Source organism: Hyaloscypha bicolor, assembly GCF_002865645.1.
Source record: "Hyaloscypha bicolor E unplaced genomic scaffold K444scaffold_55, whole genome shotgun sequence".
Taxonomy (NCBI): Eukaryota; Fungi; Ascomycota; class Leotiomycetes; order Helotiales; family Hyaloscyphaceae; genus Hyaloscypha; species Hyaloscypha bicolor.
This window is the reverse complement of record NW_020194557.1, coordinates 261,573-278,632: the sequence shown is the minus strand read 5'-3', so window position 1 is coordinate 278,632 and position 17,060 is coordinate 261,573. Positions and strand designations below refer to the sequence as shown.

Sequence of the window (17,060 nt, the reverse complement as noted above, 5' to 3'; positions counted from 1 at the left end):
GATAGAATAACGGGAAATCAAAGTCCAAGAAAGCTAAAGGTGGATGTATAGCACTCATATGTAAAGTTTCATAAAACTCTAAGGCAGGCTGTGGCTATCCGTAATGAACAACCACCAGAACGCCAAAAATATCTGGAGCAGAAGAAAGCAAAACTAGCAACTGTGAGGTGACCAAACTATTGGTACAACGCTTGTTCTCCCTGCATATAACTCTTTGAAAGCACATCAGTTTTATCCTGTCACCTTGGCTTTTCTCTAGTCCTTTTGTGATGCCAAAATGACGACAAATTTTGGATTTGACAATGAGAGGCATCCACTACTCCACGAACTTGTGAGTGCCAGATGTGTCAAACCGCGTCGAGCTCTCGAAATTTGAACTAGGAGATCGTTTTGATGCATAGTCATACAGCTTCCCAGCCGCGATCGTCCACAATCGTCTTGCTCTTTCTCTTACCTCACGACGTGTTTTCTGGCAAGAAGTCGTTTTAAATTCGCCGTTAAACCAGCGTGTTGTGGTCGAACGTGCAAAACTCGCATCTCAAACCTCGACGACGGTATTTCATAAAACTTTTCCACTAACTCATCTTGCCCACGAAACTCCACGAAACTCTACAACCTCAGCAAAGCAACATCCCCTCATGCCCCTGCCTCGCAATCCACTCTTCCGCACTGCCCGGCATGAGTACCACCGTCCTTCCGTCAGCTCCAATTTCGCCCATCCCTTCACCTTCTCTAGCGGGAGGGTCCACACCCATGCTCGCAGCGAGCAAATCCATCCTCGTGCACGCCAACCTCGTCATATCGAACGAATGGCTCTGAAGCCTCAACAACGAGCGATAATGCGAGATAGTGCTGGACCAAAATTCGATGTCGTGCGTGGTGATCGATGTGAGGAGCTGGAAGAACATGAATGTTCCTGCGAGGGCGAAGTTGATGCGTGTCATGGCTTTTATTTTATTAGCTCGGGTTGTTTAAAAGGGGTGAAGCAAGTAGGAGAGGAAAGAGTTAACATACGACTCCACCAAAACGCCCTTAATCTGCTCACATTCAACTTCTCAACGAACTCCACGATATGCATCAAGCTTGCCTTACTCTGTTCCCTCACGCCATCGTATCCGGGACTGCCCATAGGCAAACACCTCAACACAGCTCTGAAAAGCACAATCTCACAAGTATGGAACGCGAGTACCACGCTCCCGCTGCTGTCCAGCAAGGTGTTTACATTGAACAACTGACAAAGATGCTCTTCATTCCATTCCGCTAATCTCCTCTGGAAATCGTCGAGAATGGAAAATATCACTTCGAGCGGGAGGAGCTTGAATCGCTCCATCGCTTTCAAGGTATAGAAAGTATTCAATATATCCGAGAGAATGGCAGTAAGGTGGGCCATGGCAACGAATTGAATTGCAGGTGTAAGTGAGAGAGGTTGGTTATGAAGGGAGGTGTGCGAGAAATTCTCAACAGTCGGCAGAGGCACGTTGCAATGTTCCTCATTGAGGTAAGAAGGGCGGCCAAGACCGAGAGCACTCCATTTGTCTTGGATGTAGAGGGCCCACCATATCCGAATGCGGCGATTCGAGTCTGAAGGGGTGAGTGACCAGGCTGTGGGGTCCAAATTGAGCCCGAGGTCGTGGGCCATGCCGACTAAAGAGCCGATGTCACTCCAGAGGCTTGGAAGCATGGGTGCTTGATGGATAGTGCTGTGGCATTGGAGATGGAGGAGCGAGGCTTCGATGGTCTCGAGACGTGGGTGCCGTCTCTCGATGGGCAGACTAGAAGTAGCTCAGTATTGATATCATATGATGGAGAGGGTAAGACTACTTACACTTGGTGAGCAAAGTCAGAGAGCTCTTGGAAGAACGGCGGGCCATCTCGACAAAAGGGACTGGCGAGGTTGTACATGATAGCTAGAAGAGGATCTCCCGTTTGTGGCTTCGAGTTGAAGCGAGCGGGATCTAAAAGGGGGTACGACACGTGAATGACATCGAAGTAGGTCTGAAGAAGTTCGTCTGCATGAGGCGCGACAACGGATTCAGTGTCTGTCTTGGGATAATAATCCGGGTGGGCATCGAGATGACTGTCTGGAACGACCTGCTCGATTTAGTAAAGCATCCCCAGAAAACAGGGAAGACAAACCGTGAAGTGTAAGGGTATTTCATTCTCCCCTTTTACTCTCAAAATCGCCCATTCAGGCGCCTTGTAACAGTTCAAGTGATTGAAGGAGCAATGTCTCAATACGAAAGGATCCTGGTCACCACTCAATCCCACAAATTGGCAAATCCACTCACTCGGAGCAGTCTTCCTGGGTACTGATCCTGTGCCAACAGCACATGACTGAATAGGACGGGGAGGAATCGAGCTCGTCGACGAAGGGCTGCTCATCGATTCCCTTGGCCTCGCAGTTGGCGGTCGATTCCTCCTGACATTAGGTGGCAAAATATATTTGCAAGTCTCCCCTCTGGTTCTGCAGAGTGAACAGTCCTTTTCAAATGCGTCTCTTGTGCAACATATCTTCCTTTTTCGGCACGCATCACATCTTGGAAATGTCAATTTCTTGTCCAGTCTCCCCGTGTATGATCACTTACGGTCTTTCCTTCCTCGATTTGTATTTCCGGCCGACATTGACCTGAGTTCCGGTGGTTGTCCGCATGCCTGACGAGTCCTTCACGAAGAGAAAACCAAAGGTGGGGTATTCGTCAACGGATTCGTATTCTGTTCTGTTGGGCTCGTGCAACGGGCACCTCAGACCGTCGATCACCAACTCCAATATATGCCGTGGTGCTTCGGGAAAGGGGAATTCGAGATATAGAAATAGAAAAAGAAAAGTAAATGCGAAACAAGATCTAGCTCATCGCATAGGGATACATTTGTGGGGGGTTCCAGACCCGGACTAGATCCAGAAAGTGGAGAAATCCCATCTTTGAGGACTCCAGGCACGTTGAGGGTAAGATGCAGGGGCTTGCCTTGCTTGGTCTCTTGGCGTTAAAGCTGTCGTGGCCCTACCAATCACGGCTTTTGGTGTAGGGACGTCTTGAGTCATGCCAAAATGTCTCGTGGTACCTCATTGCTGCGTAAGATTGCAAGCTGGGAATACAGACTGGATTGTGAGAAGATGTTGGAAACCCAGGATTCCCAACGAGGCCACAGATATTTTTGAGGCTATGCCGCTTTTGGAGTAGGAGGGTTCGCCGGCCAAACGCCCAAACCACTCAACCGCCCAAAAATTCTATTACACCACAACCACACCACAAAACAAAGAAAACAAGTCGAAATTCGTAGTTTACAACCTCACTTTAGTCATTCTCGAAGTTTTCGAAATTTTCTAAGCATTTTGAAAAAAAAGAAAAGAAAAACTTTTGGTGTTCCGACAGGGGTAGAAGTGGGCGGTTGAGCGGTTTGCGCGTTTGGCCGGCGAACCCTTCTAGTGCATACACTCGGGCCTCAAAAATTGACTTCCACAATCTCTCCTTTCCTTTTCTTTCCCCTTCTCTCGTCATGACCGTACTCACCAACTCAGCCTCCAAACGACTCTGAAAGGTTTGGATGCAAGCCTGAAGATGCCTTCAAATCGCGTGGCCTCTGGCGTGGCTGTACAAAACGGTGCTAATTTGAATGAATAAGAAAATGTGATCACTGGGCTAGGCTCGCCTCAGCGGCAAACGCAGCCTTGAGGCTCCAAGATGGCACCGGTCACGATAACAACATGTCCCTTTTCTTGCCCTTGTAATTGTGCAGCATTTTCTATCTCAGCTCGCATTGCTTTTGCAATTTTCTAGTGTTTCTTCCTCAAAATGGCTGGGGAGGTTGGAAATGCCACGGGTGGCCCTGTCGAATATACTGTTAGTGTCGTAGTGCGACGGGTTCCTAAATAATGAAAGCATTGCTATCCAATCGATGGTCTATTTTATGGTTTTAACGAGCAAAGTTTTACAAGTTTACCGCAGATGCGTTCTGGAGCGGTTTGGGTTGGTTGGTTCAACGGCGTAATTCCTAACATAAGTGCTTAGAATCAATTTTAGATAATAACATCCAACGATTCTCAGATCCGTGCTAGAGACGTCGCTGCGGAAGCCTAGCACAGCAGAGGCCTCTTTGAAAGTCCTTGTCAATACCTCATAACACCATCGTGTCCAGAACTCCCAAAGTCATCAACGCCCCCGCCGAAGCTGCCTCTATCTTCAGGGCCATCCCCGAATTCTTCTTGGTGGAACTTGCGGGAACGTAGTCATTCAGACACTCTCTCTCTACCAAGAACTGACCAGCAAGCACCGTAATCTCATATGAATGATTGAGACCAAACTTCGTAAAGTAGGGCGAAGTAACTTCTATCGGGAACCCATCCAATGTCTTATTAGCGCAACCGTCAAACGCAGCTCACGTGTAGGTCATAAACGGTTTGAAAAAGAGCGTTAAGTTGTATCCCATCTCAACCGCGAGATTCAACGTTAATTGAGCCACCGAGATATTAAGAGTGCTGACTATAGTCGAAAGCAATTTTTGAATGACCTGGAAGCCTCCGGCAAAGGAATCGGCTATGAACTTGAAGATACTCTCGCTATCTGAGACATCGCTCGCTTGATTGAAGATATATAAGGTGTCTTCTTCGTGATCTACGCTAGATGCGTTGAAATCGTTGAAGGACTGGTGCGAAGAGACGTTGAGTTGGGGTGGGACGGTAATATTGTAACCCCAGGGGAGAATTTGGCGGGAGCGGTTTGAAGATGAAGGGCAAGAAACAAAGTCCGGCTTTTGGTTAAATCTTGTGTAGAATTCAAACGGAACACCCACTGCGTAGTAAATGTATCTGAAATTTGCGCAACCGGCACTTGCAAAAGGAAGTTGGACGATGAGAATTGAGACAGCAAAGACAAAGCAAGAAAGGGAAGAGAAGGGCATCGTGGGATGAGTGAAGCGAACAAAAGTAGGCAGATATCAGCTGCTGTTCCTTGGGTTGGCTGCTACCTCTGCGAGTGAAGTCGATGTGAAGCCTGGAAGCAGATATCGGAATGTACCATTCTTCAAGTCGTATTACAACGCTGTGCTGCTTCAGCCTCACGAAGCCGAAATCGGGCGCAAGGCGCTCTGCAACCTTCCCTGCATGGAGGCTGGGAAATAGCGACGAGCAGGCCGAGAAGTTAGGCTCGAAGGGGAACTCGCTCAAGATCAAAATGTATGCAAGATATATGCCTCAAGTAATCAGCCCCCGATTAATGGTACAATCAAGCTTTGTTATGAGAGGGTGTAGAAGTGAGGGCATTCATTTGACATGAAGATGAGATGATGTGAATGATGATGTCTGAAGCGAATTATAAGGCGAATTTGGGAAAATGTAAAACGACACCCCCCCCGGGTGTCGATTATATGAATCAGTGGATTTTAGAGTTTTAATAATGCCTAATTAGTTGCTTGTACTTACTTAAGTCTTTCTCTCGAATCAGATTTCCTAATATAGGTATAAGGAAATTTATATATAAGAGCTCTAATTTGGGGCGTGGAACAGGCGAGGCGATAATTGCGCACGAGGTAAATTAGTTCCAGGCGCTTGATCGCTAAATTTTCAGGCTCTCATAGTGCCTTAAAAATTCCGACTTTCCTTACCTTCTTTAAATTTTCTTAAATCTACTAATTATTATATAATAAAAACTCTATATTCTATTAGCTTATAATCTGGCTTTCTATAATATAAAAAAATAATTAAATTATAATAATTCTTTATACAGTAAATCAAACTTAAAGGAAAACTAGATTTTTTGGTGTTCCTCTCTACTTTAGGTTAGTCCGGCCCCCAATCGACACCCGGAGGGGGGGGGGATCGTTTACATTTTCCCGCGAATTTAGCGTTGTTTTAGTCGAAGGTCTAGGGGTCGTGTCGCTAAAACCTGTCGAATTAGGGGGGGCCTCAACGCCAAAGGACATTAAACTGCGATCACGGCAACACAAACATCCAGAAGGCCACTCTCCTACACACATGCAATAAGCCCCTAATTTCTATGAGCAACATGTCGAGCACTTCGAAGCTTCCTTATGTTCCTCTGGAAAGCAACAAGACTGATATCCGACTCCTCACTGTTCTCCCTTCAATATCCAGCGAGGCTACAATACAATGCTCACTCGAAAACGCCTCACTCGACTCTTTGGACGGGGACCAGCCATACCGTGCTTTATCGTACGTCTGGGGTGATCCAAAGGTCACCATTCCAATCATGGTCAGTGGTGTCCAAATGAATGTTACCACAAATCTCGCCGCTGCGCTCCGTCATGTGAGAGCCATCGGCTATATAGACAAACCATGGTGGATTGACGCAATATGTATAAACCAAGACGATATCGCAGAAAAGGGCCATCAAGTTCACATTATGGGCGATATCTATCGGAATGCCGACGAGGTCCTCGCTTGGCTCGGAGTTGAAGTGAGCAGCCAGAAATTGGACAAGATTGCCGGCACGACGGCAGCAGCAGATAGGACTGGAACGCAGGTCCTACGCAATCGCAACGGTGTTCAGTTGCACTGTATAATGAAGCTGGAATGGTGGACTAGACGGTGGATCATACAGGAAGCTGTTCTCGCGAAAAGGCTGACCTTCCTGTGGTATTCGTACATTATTCCGTGGGATCATTTTCATTCCTTCTGGAAGGAGGAACCGATAAGCGCTCCGAGGCTCGGCATCCTGTATGAGCGTCGAGGCCGTCCATTGTCTAAATTGCGCTCCATGTCAGAGGACATCCACTCGAGAGCCACAAAGCCTTTGACGTTGGTCACTGCATTGGCCGAATGCAGAGGAATCTATGAGGCTACAATGAAAGTCGACTATGTGTATGCTCTGCTCGGAATCGCTTCAGATACCGATTGGATTGTGCCAGACTATGGAAGAACGCTTCACGACGTCTCAACAGATATTATAGTTGCGAATTTGGCGAATGAGAATTCAACGACCCCGGCACTCGAATTTCTCAGTCACTGTGGATCAGGTGACGAAGACAGCGAGGAATTCCGCGATTTCCTCGGCGACGATGGAGCTGGATGTAAGGCATGCTTCCTCCAACCCTCAAATATACATGTCCCAACCTGGGTTCCACTATGGGATCACCCAAGGGCTGGGATCAGAATCCATAACTGCCTAGCCCTTTCTCCGGAGGTATTCTCCGCGATGCATGCGGCCGCCAGACCTTTCCTGGATAAAACCCGCAAAGTTTTGACCATCCAAGGAGTACTGCTGGATGAAATCCAGGAATTTTATAACCGCAGAACAAAGCTCACCGGATTTGGTCGTTCTTGCTCCGGCATGAACCTTGTTTTGGAGGGTAGATGCCCTAAGAACTCTCGCGAAGGGGATGCTATTTGCTGGATTCGTCTCAACCAGTCATTAATCCTTCGAAGATATGGCAACGACTGGCTCATTATCGGAACCGGTGCAGTTGAAAGCATGAGAGGGTCCGCAGCTGAGCAGCGCGATGTTCTCACAACGCTGCCTTTGCAAGATTTTCGAATATTTTGAGAGCCAGTGATACACGCCTTGGGATTTGCAAACTTCTGGCATTGCTACCGAAGACCGTATCCGTTGAAAACCAACACTCCAAAACCGTCAGTTCAGATGTAGAGTAAAGGTATAGCGAAGCGAGATTCTTTTCATCCGATCTTCTCAGAACAAAGTCGAAAGGATGAGGCAAAGCTATTTCATACTGCGTCCGTAAAATGTCCTAATACTATTCAGGACAAAGAGTAAAACCTTCGTGATATCCTGGATCTTCCACTGCGATTATCTACCCGAGAGACTTCGCGGGTAGTAGCAAGCCAAGTCGGCCAAAACGACCACCTCTCTCTCTCTCTCGAAACGTTGTAACTTCTCGAGATATGATTCTATATCCCATCAATATCCTGTTCTAAATATCTAACCCTTTAACACAAAGCCACAGTATGACAGGAACAACCACATTATCATTCCCACCCGTCAACACTGCCTCCGTCAAGCTCGCGACTCCTGCCGCAAAGCCCGCCTTCCCCATCGTTCTTCCCCAAGAATCCTCGTTATTAGCGGGCCACCCACCGATTCTAAGCCACGCCTTTGCCATAAGTAACGCCAGTGCCACGGCAGTAGCAAACGCCAAGCTGCCTTCAATGCTTTTCCCGCCTCCCCAGATCCATTTGTGGCGGCCGTAGCGACGGCCGATTAACGATGCTGCTGCGTCGCCCATACCGACGCAGATGACGCCGGACACCATGCTGACTTCCCTCGTTGGGACTTCCCAGCCTTCAAGGTACCCTTTGCCACTTCTGGGGAGCGAGCCGAGAGAAAGCCAGAGCGGAATCGCGCAACCAATAAGGAGGAAAATGTGGGATATTACTACCGGTCCCTTGAGATCTCTCCCGTCCACATAAGGGGTTAAGAAATATGCCAAGGATTTGGACAGTGGTGGAAGCTGAGAGGCTCGGAATAGATCGAGCAGGAGGAAGATTGCGAGCATCAGGCTCAATGCTAGGGCTGCGAAGGTGGGGTCCACGTAGGTTGCCGGAAGTAACATTGCTACCATCATGAAATGGAAGACTTTTCGTCTCGTGTCGACTTCGTAGACAGCGGATAGCTGGAAGACGATCGCCAGACCGACGATAATGATTGCCAGCCAGTAGGCACATAATATCAATCGAGTGTTCGCTTCTCCAAAAGATGCGTGTCGTAAGTGCTCCACCCATCCAAGGTAGCATGATTCTTCATACTCCAAGCCACTCCTTGGTGGCAGACAAATCCATCGTTGGAGACTGTAACTAACGACTTCCATTCTGAACCATGGCAGATCTCCGAATAGATATCCCAGAGCCCACCCAACCGGTTCATTTCCATTCAATGCTATATTTCCCACGTATTCTCTGATAGCGACTAGAATGATAGCCACTACACAGATGTATACATATATTGCGTAAAGCCATTTTCGTATCGTGGCTTGTTTTTGGGTGAGAGAAGAGAAAGCCCGAACGCTCGATGAACTAGCTCTTTTCCTGCGTCCCGACGGAGTCCTCTTGCTCGACCTTGTAGGAAGGAAATTTAGAGTAGGTAGTGTATGTCTCCGGCTGGCTGAAAAGCTTCGATCCCCACCCATTCTGGCCGAGCCGTTCATAAAAAGGGAGTTCGTCTTCGTTTTGGGCTCAATGGCCGACACAGATTCCGGCTCTGCAGTCTGTGGGGAAGGCATCGAGGTATTGAGCTTGAGCTTTGGCGATGCTGCAAGCAATTCCGTAACATCCTCCTCATCGCTACTTGTATCCGCCACAATAGGATCTTTGACGTATACCGAGGCCCCAAGCATTAACGAAAGCGGCTTCAGCGTAAATATTATCCCCTTCCCCTTCGAAACTTCTCCGGCTCGCCTGAAGCGCCATTTCGGTACCCTGGCCAGTGCAATTCCCCATCTGAGCACATGGCCACAGCTGATTAGAACACCGATTCCACCACCCCAAAGGAGTGCTTTCAAAATGGTATTTTGTGGAGATGAAGCTAGAAGTAGCAATTCAATCAAAGACACTGAGAGAAGTTGTAACTCTGCTGGAAGAAGACTGGTCGTAGTCAGATAGTTCAAAGTCACGCATAGTGCCTGATGTAATGGTTGAAGGAGAACTAAGCTCTCAGGAGCCAATGCAATATTTTGCTCTTGTGTGTCGTGAATGACCTTTGATGTGGCCAAAGTTTTGGGTACTAGAAGTGGGATACAGGAGAGAAACCAATGCGTGGTGTTGGAGCCTCCTATTCCTCCAGTAGAAGGGATCAAATGTCTCGGAAGAGTGGATATGCCCAGAATAATGCTTGGTAAAAGTCCAATGGGAGTTATTTTGGAGAGGACCATCGAAACGAGCATTGTCAGACTTGGTGGATAAAGCAAAGGCGCAGCATCGAAGGAAGCCGGGAGGGCCAGTGGAAAAGGCCTTTTCCATGGCCGTGACGGGTTGAGATGTCTTAATAATCGTAGAGGGTATATGGCAACAAGGGATGATATGATCAAAGCTTGACAAACAAATTCTGCGGCCATTAGCACAACTCCTCTCCAATGCTCTGAAACTCACCTCTCCTCCACAAGCGTAGGAGTTTCCGCACGTCCAAGTCGCAACACAATATCGAGCCCACCAAGAACAATATTGCACCCTCCGTAGCTCGTCTCAAGACTTCCACCTTCCGTTTCTGCCGTAGCTTCTCCGCCGCTCTCCGCACATCTCCTTCATCCAAAACCGTAGCCGATGACCTCCGCAGATAATTCCGTATCTTCGCAGGATCTTCATCAAGTATGGCGGGTGACATTAGCGGGCTCGGCGAGCTGGACAGACTCCCCTCTAGCCCCCTAAGACCTTTGTGCGGACGTAGCTTCGGTGCAGGGAGACCCTTCAAAAAATGTTCATCGTCTGCCTCTGTCCCACTCTCGCTGTTCGTAGACTCCCGGTAGTTCCGGGACTGCGTTCTTGAGCCATCCTGCTCATCCCCGTCTTCCGGGCGTGTTGAGCGCGACTGGGACTGTGTTGGCGGGGTGGTCAAGGGGAACCCCTCGGAGAGATGTGCTAACTCGAATTTCTGTCGGAAGTAGGGATGCGGTGATCTCGAGAGCCTTCGGAGCGCGCCATCTCGAAGGTTTTGGGCATGCGATTGCTGGAGAGATGGAGCCTTTAGCTTCTCAGGCATTGCGGCTCTGCCGAGGGATGGTTGAAGCTGAAGAGCTCTGGATTAACCATTTCTATGCGCCGAGGCGTGAATCTGAAGGCGCAGTTATGGAATCATCGGAAAGGGGGGATTGGGGATAACAGGATGTCGACTGTGTGAAGATTTTGTAAGTTGTCATGTGGAGAGATCATCGTTTGAATTCACATGCGAATTGTTAGGTCGAAGGTGCACGGGGGAGGTAAGACAACGTAAACGGTTGTCGCAGGGATTCTATTCTGGGGCAAGTCTCGGTGAATCGTTCTTCCAGCCGCGAAGGTAAAACCCCCCCGGAACTTGGTCCCAGTAAAGAAAACGAACCTCTAACGATAACCTTAATTAAATGACTCAAGGTTTTCACGCGTTTAGAATGCTGGAAAATGGCACTTGAATTTGGAGCACGGCATTCCAAGTCACTTCTTGGAGATTTTGCCCTCTTACATCGGGAAAATGTAAAACGACCGCCCCCCCGGGTGTCGATTAGGGGTGTCGATTACCAGGGTTAGTGATGTCGACTAGGGGCCAGACTAGCCACTTACCCAAAGTAGAGGCGCTCGGACAGGAATACCTAAACTCTAGCTTTTTCTTTAATTTAATTTAATACTTGTTTCATTTCCTTATAGTACTAATTAAAAGCTATTTAAATATAAACTTTTTATAAAATTTGAATTAGTAATAGCTCTTAAATTAAAGAAGTTAAAAAATTTCTTATTTTATGTCACGATAAGGTGATACTGCAGTGGTGGTAAAGAGCTTGAATTGAGCTGAAGGCTGCCTGCCAGGCTAAAAGCACTGGCTACACACTGAGTCACGTGTAGTGGCACCACGTGATTGGTGCTACGTAACATTTTATAATTTAACCTAAAAGTAAGCTTAAGGAAGTCTAGAAATTTAGCGAATAAGTCCCTAAACCTAGATATAAGAGCCCTATAAGCCTATAATTTATAGGGCCTTATAAGGCTCAAAAATTAGAACCTAATTAATTAGTAATAAATTCCCTTAAATTAAAATACTATTTTAAAGAATCTTTTTATTTTAGGTTAGTAGGCATGTAATTATAATACAAGGGCTATAATATACTAGCTTATACTTATATTAAAAAATCTAACTTAAGGTTTTTAAAGAGCTTTGGTAGCCAATTACAAGTCGTTAACACCTCTGCCCCAATCGACACCCGGGGTTGGGAGGACGGGGGTCGTTTTACATTTTCCCCTTACATCACGCACGGCGTCAGCAGCAAATCTGAAAGAAGAAGCAGGATCGAGAATTTCTCTATTCTGAGAAAACCTAGTATATAGAAAGAGAATAAGCGGCATCAATCCAATCAACAAAGTGTCTTATACAGGACCTTCCATCTAGGCCACTCCCCCATATCCTCCTTCCACTGCCTCCTCTCTCCTGCTGTCTCAAACTCATTCCTCCCCGTCTGCAAATCTATATCCTTCACTCTAACCCATTTTGTCCTATACCAGATCTTATAGAACCCGTAAAATAGCAACACGACGGGCATCGCCAAGTACGCTGCGAAGAAATTCGTCGCTTGTGCGCCGGGTGTGGTTGCGGAGCTGCCGGCTGGGGAGATCGCGACCCAGAATTGCGCGACTAGGATGAGCAGGAGCGCGAAGAAGCCGATCCACGATCCGACAGCCCCAATAGGAGACTGGTAGACCAGATCGGAGAGTTGGTTTCCTTGTAGAATCCAAGCTTTCCGGAATTGGATGTGCGCCCAGCAGATGCTGGTCCAGGTGAAGATTGATGACAGGCCGGAGAGCGCGAGGAGCCAGGTAAATGCTGGACCCTGAACGGAAGATGTATAAAGGTAGGCGAGGAGGCCAATAGCAGCGCTGCAGGCAATGGAGACAAGGGGGCGGCCTTTGCGGTCTACATATGCCAGGAGGCGGGGTGCTTGGCCTTGCTCGGCAAGGGCTTGGAGCGTGCGTGTCGCGCCGTACATGGAGGAGTTGGCTACGGAGAGGACGGCGATCAAGACTACTGCGTTCATGACGGAGTCGAGACCTTGAATTCCAGCGGATTCGATGGCGATGATAAATGGGGAGGCTTTGGCGGAGATGTTGTTGGGGTTGATGAGTTTGGGTTCTGTGTAGGGTACTAGGAGGCCTACGATCGCGATGGAGACCACGTAGAAGATGGCTATGCGCCAAAACACTTGCTTAATGGCCGTGGGGAGAGCTTTGCTAGGGTTATGCGTCTCAGCTGCAGCCAGGCCCACGAGCTCGGTGCCGGAGAATGAGAAGGCGGCCGTGACGAGGATGTTACAGAAGCCTTTGAAGCCGTTGTGGAAGGCGCCTGGGTTTGCCCAGTACATGCCTCCTATGTATCCACTGTCTTGCGTGCCACCGCAGTTGATGACTACGCCGAGAATTCTGGGAATGTCAGAACTCGCTCGAAGGAGAATGGGGAGAGTCGTACATGAATCCAATGACGGCAGTGACTTTCAATATTGAAAAAACGTATTCTGCTTCGCCATACACTCTGACGCTGAAAAAGTTGATGGAGATAATAATCGCCAGGAAAAGGGTGATCGAGGCCCAACTGGGAATCGACGAGTTCCAATATTCCAGCGTGATCGTTGCAGCCATGACTTCCAAAGGCATCGTGATAGCCCATTGCATGGCATAATTCCAACCACTGGCAAAGCCCCAGGCGGGGTCGATAAAGCGCGTAGCAAAAGCAGAGAAGGAGCCCGCCACCGGGAAGGTCACGGCCATCTCGCCGAGAGCCTGAACTGTGCAGAAGAGGATGGCTCCGATCACGATGAAGGAGATCAAGAGTGAAGCCGGGCCTCCAGTCGCCAGAGCTGCTCCAGAGCCGATGAATAACCCCGTACCTGAGCCAGTTTTGTTAGACGTACCTCTCACGTGAGATCGGCGGTCCACACGTACCAATTGAGCCTCCGATGGCAATCATCTGGAGATGGCGTCCCTTCAGCCTCCTGACCAGAGGCGTATGCGCGGTGTTCCAAGCCGCAGCCTTAGCATTGTACATCCGGCCATTCTCTCCCAACGCTGGAGCAAACGATCGATCTGGGCCAGATCGGAAGCTGTCGAAGGCTTTGGGGGCCAAAAAGCTCTTGGTGCCTTTTGGTCGCGTGAGCAGCGGGGCATTGGTCGACGTCGACCCTGGATAGGGCTTCGGTTTCTGCATGGTGAAGTCGTCCATCTCCATTGCTGCGTGGAGTGAAAGCCGTAGCGTCTATAACATCATATAGATTGTGGAAGAGGTGAAGTGTGTGTGGTGGGGGAGGTTGGAATTTTGATGCCAACCATAAGCTGATCTATTTCCGCTAGTTCAATCAAAGGTGGCGTGGGCCCATGCCGCCAGGCATGTGCCCTGAGATAACGAAACAGAAAAGGCACGTTAAGCCGTTTGAGAGCGCCAAGGGAGGCCGCACTCGCGTTCCCGCCGCAAACGGACGACGAAGGCATGGATGATGGCGGGGAGCTGGTGGGAGAGGAGGGGAGGGAACGAGAGACACCAAAACACAACGGGCGGGACCGTGGGCGGCCTGGGAGGTCCCAGGAATCCAGGGTAACCTGAGGGTGAGGCGTGCCATGGCATGACATCGCGTGCAGCAATTCTCGGTGCACTGTGCAGCCACATGCGAGCGGCGAGCACCTCATGCCGTGCTCCCCCATCCGCCCCCCATCCCCATCACCGAATCGAGTTTGACAGGCCACAGTTGACGTGCAGGGGCTGGGGGCAAAGACGTTTCCTGTGGCGGCGCCACCCTTGCAATGTCGCCAGAGCCCTGCCAGAGCCCTGCCAGCCCCCGGTCAGCACGAGGATACTTGAGCAACATCCACCATCACGAGCCGACTGGCAGACCAAGCGCCGTGGGGTCCCAGGGTGTGCACCGGCCGACCAAAGCAAGTCGTGACCTACGATGTTGTATGGCTGCCGCTCCTGCGCTCATCTCAGAAAAGCCCCCAACAGCGCCCACGATCACCTTGTGTTGCTCTGTTGCCGGCCTTCCTCATCGACTCGATGGCTTGCCAAGGTTGGGTGGTCGATGCAGATTCGGCACGCCATCGCCCTCGGCATGCCGCGACGCGTGGGGAAGGCTTCACCACGCTCAAATAGGAAGGTCCCAGCTCTTTGCAATTGCGCTTCCGTATGGACTACGGAGTATTGTATGGACGGCCGACCTGGATAGGGAAAGGGGTCGCTAGCTCACATGTTTAGAAACACTAAACGTGACAGTACTTTAGTAGTAGCCCAGCAAGTCTTCGAACGTCCCCTTCGCCGACCCGTTCCGTTGCGGTGCGGTGACCCGGCGGCTGGTTATCTACCACTTCTGGAATCTGGACCTGCAGGCTGCAGGCCCTCATCGACAGGGGGCTGTGATTTGCCGCTTCTTCGCTTCCCGGGGTGGCTTTGTTGCAGTAAAGCCGGGCCATACAACCTCACGTCACCCAGGACCTCACTCGACACCGGGCAGGCCCTTGCCTGTGGTTGGAGATGCGAAAGGCTCATTTCTTGGGACGGCATCGAGTAGCATCCGGGTTCGCACTATTGCGTGTACCTGGCTAGGCCAGCATTGATCTGCCTCAAGTGGGCTTGGACCTGCCCACAGTGAGCCTTGTAGGGATGAAAATCCTTGCTTCTCCCTATTTCTGTTCATATCCCCAACTTCTTCAAGTTTCATTATGCATGCTGTGTCACTCCATTGAGTCGGCCGTCTGTCCAGCAGCAAGTCCAGATTCGTACCGTTGGGCCAATTGTCCCAGCTTCAACTGAACAATGGTGTTGGCGTTGCAAGTCTTCACCCTCCTCGCCACTTGAAGTGAATCGAGCTCTCACTCCAGTGCGTACTGTACAGATGCCAAGATACCACCTTCAATTTGTCGCAAACTCCCTTCCCGTTTCCTCTTCACCATCTTCGAACTTCCTCGTGAAGTCCACGCCTAGCAGCAATGGATCTTCTTCGACGATTTGTTGATGAGCCCCCGGACTTCCAGTCGTTCAGAGACGTCAAGCCCACTCTTCTCACTTGCTGGTGGTCGACATTGTATGCCATTGCCATTATTTTTATTCGTGTCATCGGGCGATATGTCCGCGCTGAGAAGTTGTTCGCGGAAGATGGGATCATGTTGTTGGCTATCATCCCCCTCCTGATTCGCATGGCTTTCACACACGTCGTACTCCTCTACGGGACCAACAATACTGTGGCCGACACGCTGTCGCCACTGGCTATCCACAACAGACAGATCGGAAGCCAAATGGTTCTGGCTTCAAGAGTCATGTACGCAGCATAGTAAGTCACGAGTCTCCAGCACCTCCAACAAGAAACCGACGAGAAGCAGTCTCTGGGCAATCAAATTCAGTGTATCGATGTTCCTCCGGACCCTCACAGAATCCGTCTGGCAACGCTCCCACCAACACTATCTTCGCTACCTACACATCTTCCTCGCCGTAACTTTCGTAACAACCATCGTTGCTGATTTAGGAGCTTGCCAACCCTTCTCCCACTACTGGCAAGTAGTTCCAGATCCAGGACCTCAATGCCGCCAAGGCTCCGCCCACCTCCTCACAATGGGGATTCTAAACATTGCTACAAACCTCGTTTTAATTATCTTTCCCATCCCTATGATCCTGAAATCGCGACTCCCGATTAAAAGGTGTGTCCCTTTCCTTGATTCCCCTCCCACCCATAGAAAGAAATACAGGGTTGACAGAGAGAAAACAGCCAAGCATCCATCATCGGCCGCCTCGCGCTCCCATTCCTCAGCATAGGCTTCACAGCCTATGCAATGCCCGTCGTCATCGACCGGCGCTTTGCCCAGCCCGCACGCTCGCTCCTCGCATCCATGGACATTCTACTCGCGACATTTATCTCTAACGCCACTGTTCTCGTCTCATTGCTCCAGGATCGTGGATACAAGAAGACGAAATATAAGCACGGTACTGAACGCGGCGGTTTCCACGTCAAGACCACTGTTAAAGGCGGGGTAGCAGAGGGGGTGGGCAGAGTTAGGCATGATAGGTGGGGTAGTGATGAGGATCTTATGAGAAGCGAAAGTGATGATGGGGGGGGTTTAAGGAAGAAGGAGGATGGGACAATCGTTACTGTGGAGAGTATTGGGATGGGGGATTTGAAAAGGGGTGGGAGTGTGGGGGGCGAGAGGAGTATGGAGGGGAGCAAGAATGGGGCGTTGCCTGGGGTGCCGGGGAAGGCGAAGTTGAAGGCGATTCGGGTGGCAACGACGTGGAATATCAGAGTCGAAGATGGTGAAGTTTAGATTTGTTGGGGTATTGTCTTAGAAATGGATTGCAAACTGCGCATTGGGCATGCTTGACTTCGCGGTCCTTTCTAGACGGAATTGAGATGAGTAGATAGACATTTGATACCAACTATTTCCTTCTCCT

The 17,060-nt window shown here is 49.6% G+C and overlaps 6 protein-coding genes across 6 annotated transcripts; 2 read left to right on the top strand and 4 right to left on the bottom strand.

Moving 5' to 3' along the window:
- Nucleotides 1-140: 140 nt before the first annotated feature.
- On the bottom strand, nucleotides 141-3,096 carry K444DRAFT_662118 (uncharacterized protein). Its single transcript, XM_024886658.1, has 5 exons — nucleotides 2,586-3,096; nucleotides 2,137-2,536; nucleotides 1,826-2,091; nucleotides 1,015-1,772; nucleotides 141-946 (listed from the first exon to the last, which is right to left on the bottom strand). Exons 1-5 carry the CDS (start codon nucleotides 2,648-2,650, stop codon nucleotides 618-620), a joined length of 1,818 nt encoding a protein of 605 aa, XP_024738846.1. The 5' UTR covers nucleotides 2,651-3,096; the 3' UTR covers nucleotides 141-617.
- A 1,278-nt stretch (nucleotides 3,097-4,374) lies between these two features.
- Nucleotides 4,375-4,896, bottom strand: K444DRAFT_627981 (uncharacterized protein; the record flags this gene model as incomplete). The annotated part of the gene is made up of 1 exon (XM_024882869.1): nucleotides 4,375-4,896. One exon carries the CDS (start codon nucleotides 4,894-4,896, stop codon nucleotides 4,375-4,377), a length of 522 nt encoding a protein of 173 aa, XP_024738845.1.
- A 1,103-nt stretch (nucleotides 4,897-5,999) lies between these two features.
- K444DRAFT_525769 (HET-domain-containing protein) lies at nucleotides 6,000-6,404 on the top strand (the record flags this gene model as incomplete). The annotated part of the gene is made up of 1 exon (XM_024874477.1): nucleotides 6,000-6,404. A coding segment is annotated over one exon (405 nt), but the record flags the coding sequence as incomplete, so codon positions are not given.
- Nucleotides 6,405-7,502: 1,098 nt separating this feature from the next.
- On the bottom strand, nucleotides 7,503-10,841 carry K444DRAFT_586711 (uncharacterized protein). Its single transcript, XM_024877990.1, has 2 exons — nucleotides 10,052-10,841; nucleotides 7,503-10,007 (listed from the first exon to the last, which is right to left on the bottom strand). Exons 1-2 carry the CDS (start codon nucleotides 10,656-10,658, stop codon nucleotides 7,882-7,884), a joined length of 2,733 nt encoding a protein of 910 aa, XP_024738843.1. The 5' UTR covers nucleotides 10,659-10,841; the 3' UTR covers nucleotides 7,503-7,881.
- Nucleotides 10,842-11,928: 1,087 nt separating this feature from the next.
- Nucleotides 11,929-13,992, bottom strand: K444DRAFT_611160 (amino acid transporter-like protein). Its single transcript, XM_024879890.1, has 3 exons — nucleotides 13,577-13,992; nucleotides 13,104-13,521; nucleotides 11,929-13,057 (listed from the first exon to the last, which is right to left on the bottom strand). The coding sequence occupies exons 1-3, from the start codon at nucleotides 13,857-13,859 to the stop codon at nucleotides 11,998-12,000; spliced, it is 1,761 nt and encodes a 586-aa protein (XP_024738842.1). The 5' UTR covers nucleotides 13,860-13,992; the 3' UTR covers nucleotides 11,929-11,997.
- A 1,313-nt stretch (nucleotides 13,993-15,305) lies between these two features.
- K444DRAFT_651918 (uncharacterized protein) lies at nucleotides 15,306-17,060 on the top strand. The gene is made up of 3 exons (XM_024885748.1): nucleotides 15,306-15,948; nucleotides 15,998-16,312; nucleotides 16,381-17,060. The coding sequence occupies exons 1-3, from the start codon at nucleotides 15,608-15,610 to the stop codon at nucleotides 16,931-16,933; spliced, it is 1,209 nt and encodes a 402-aa protein (XP_024738841.1). The 5' UTR covers nucleotides 15,306-15,607; the 3' UTR covers nucleotides 16,934-17,060.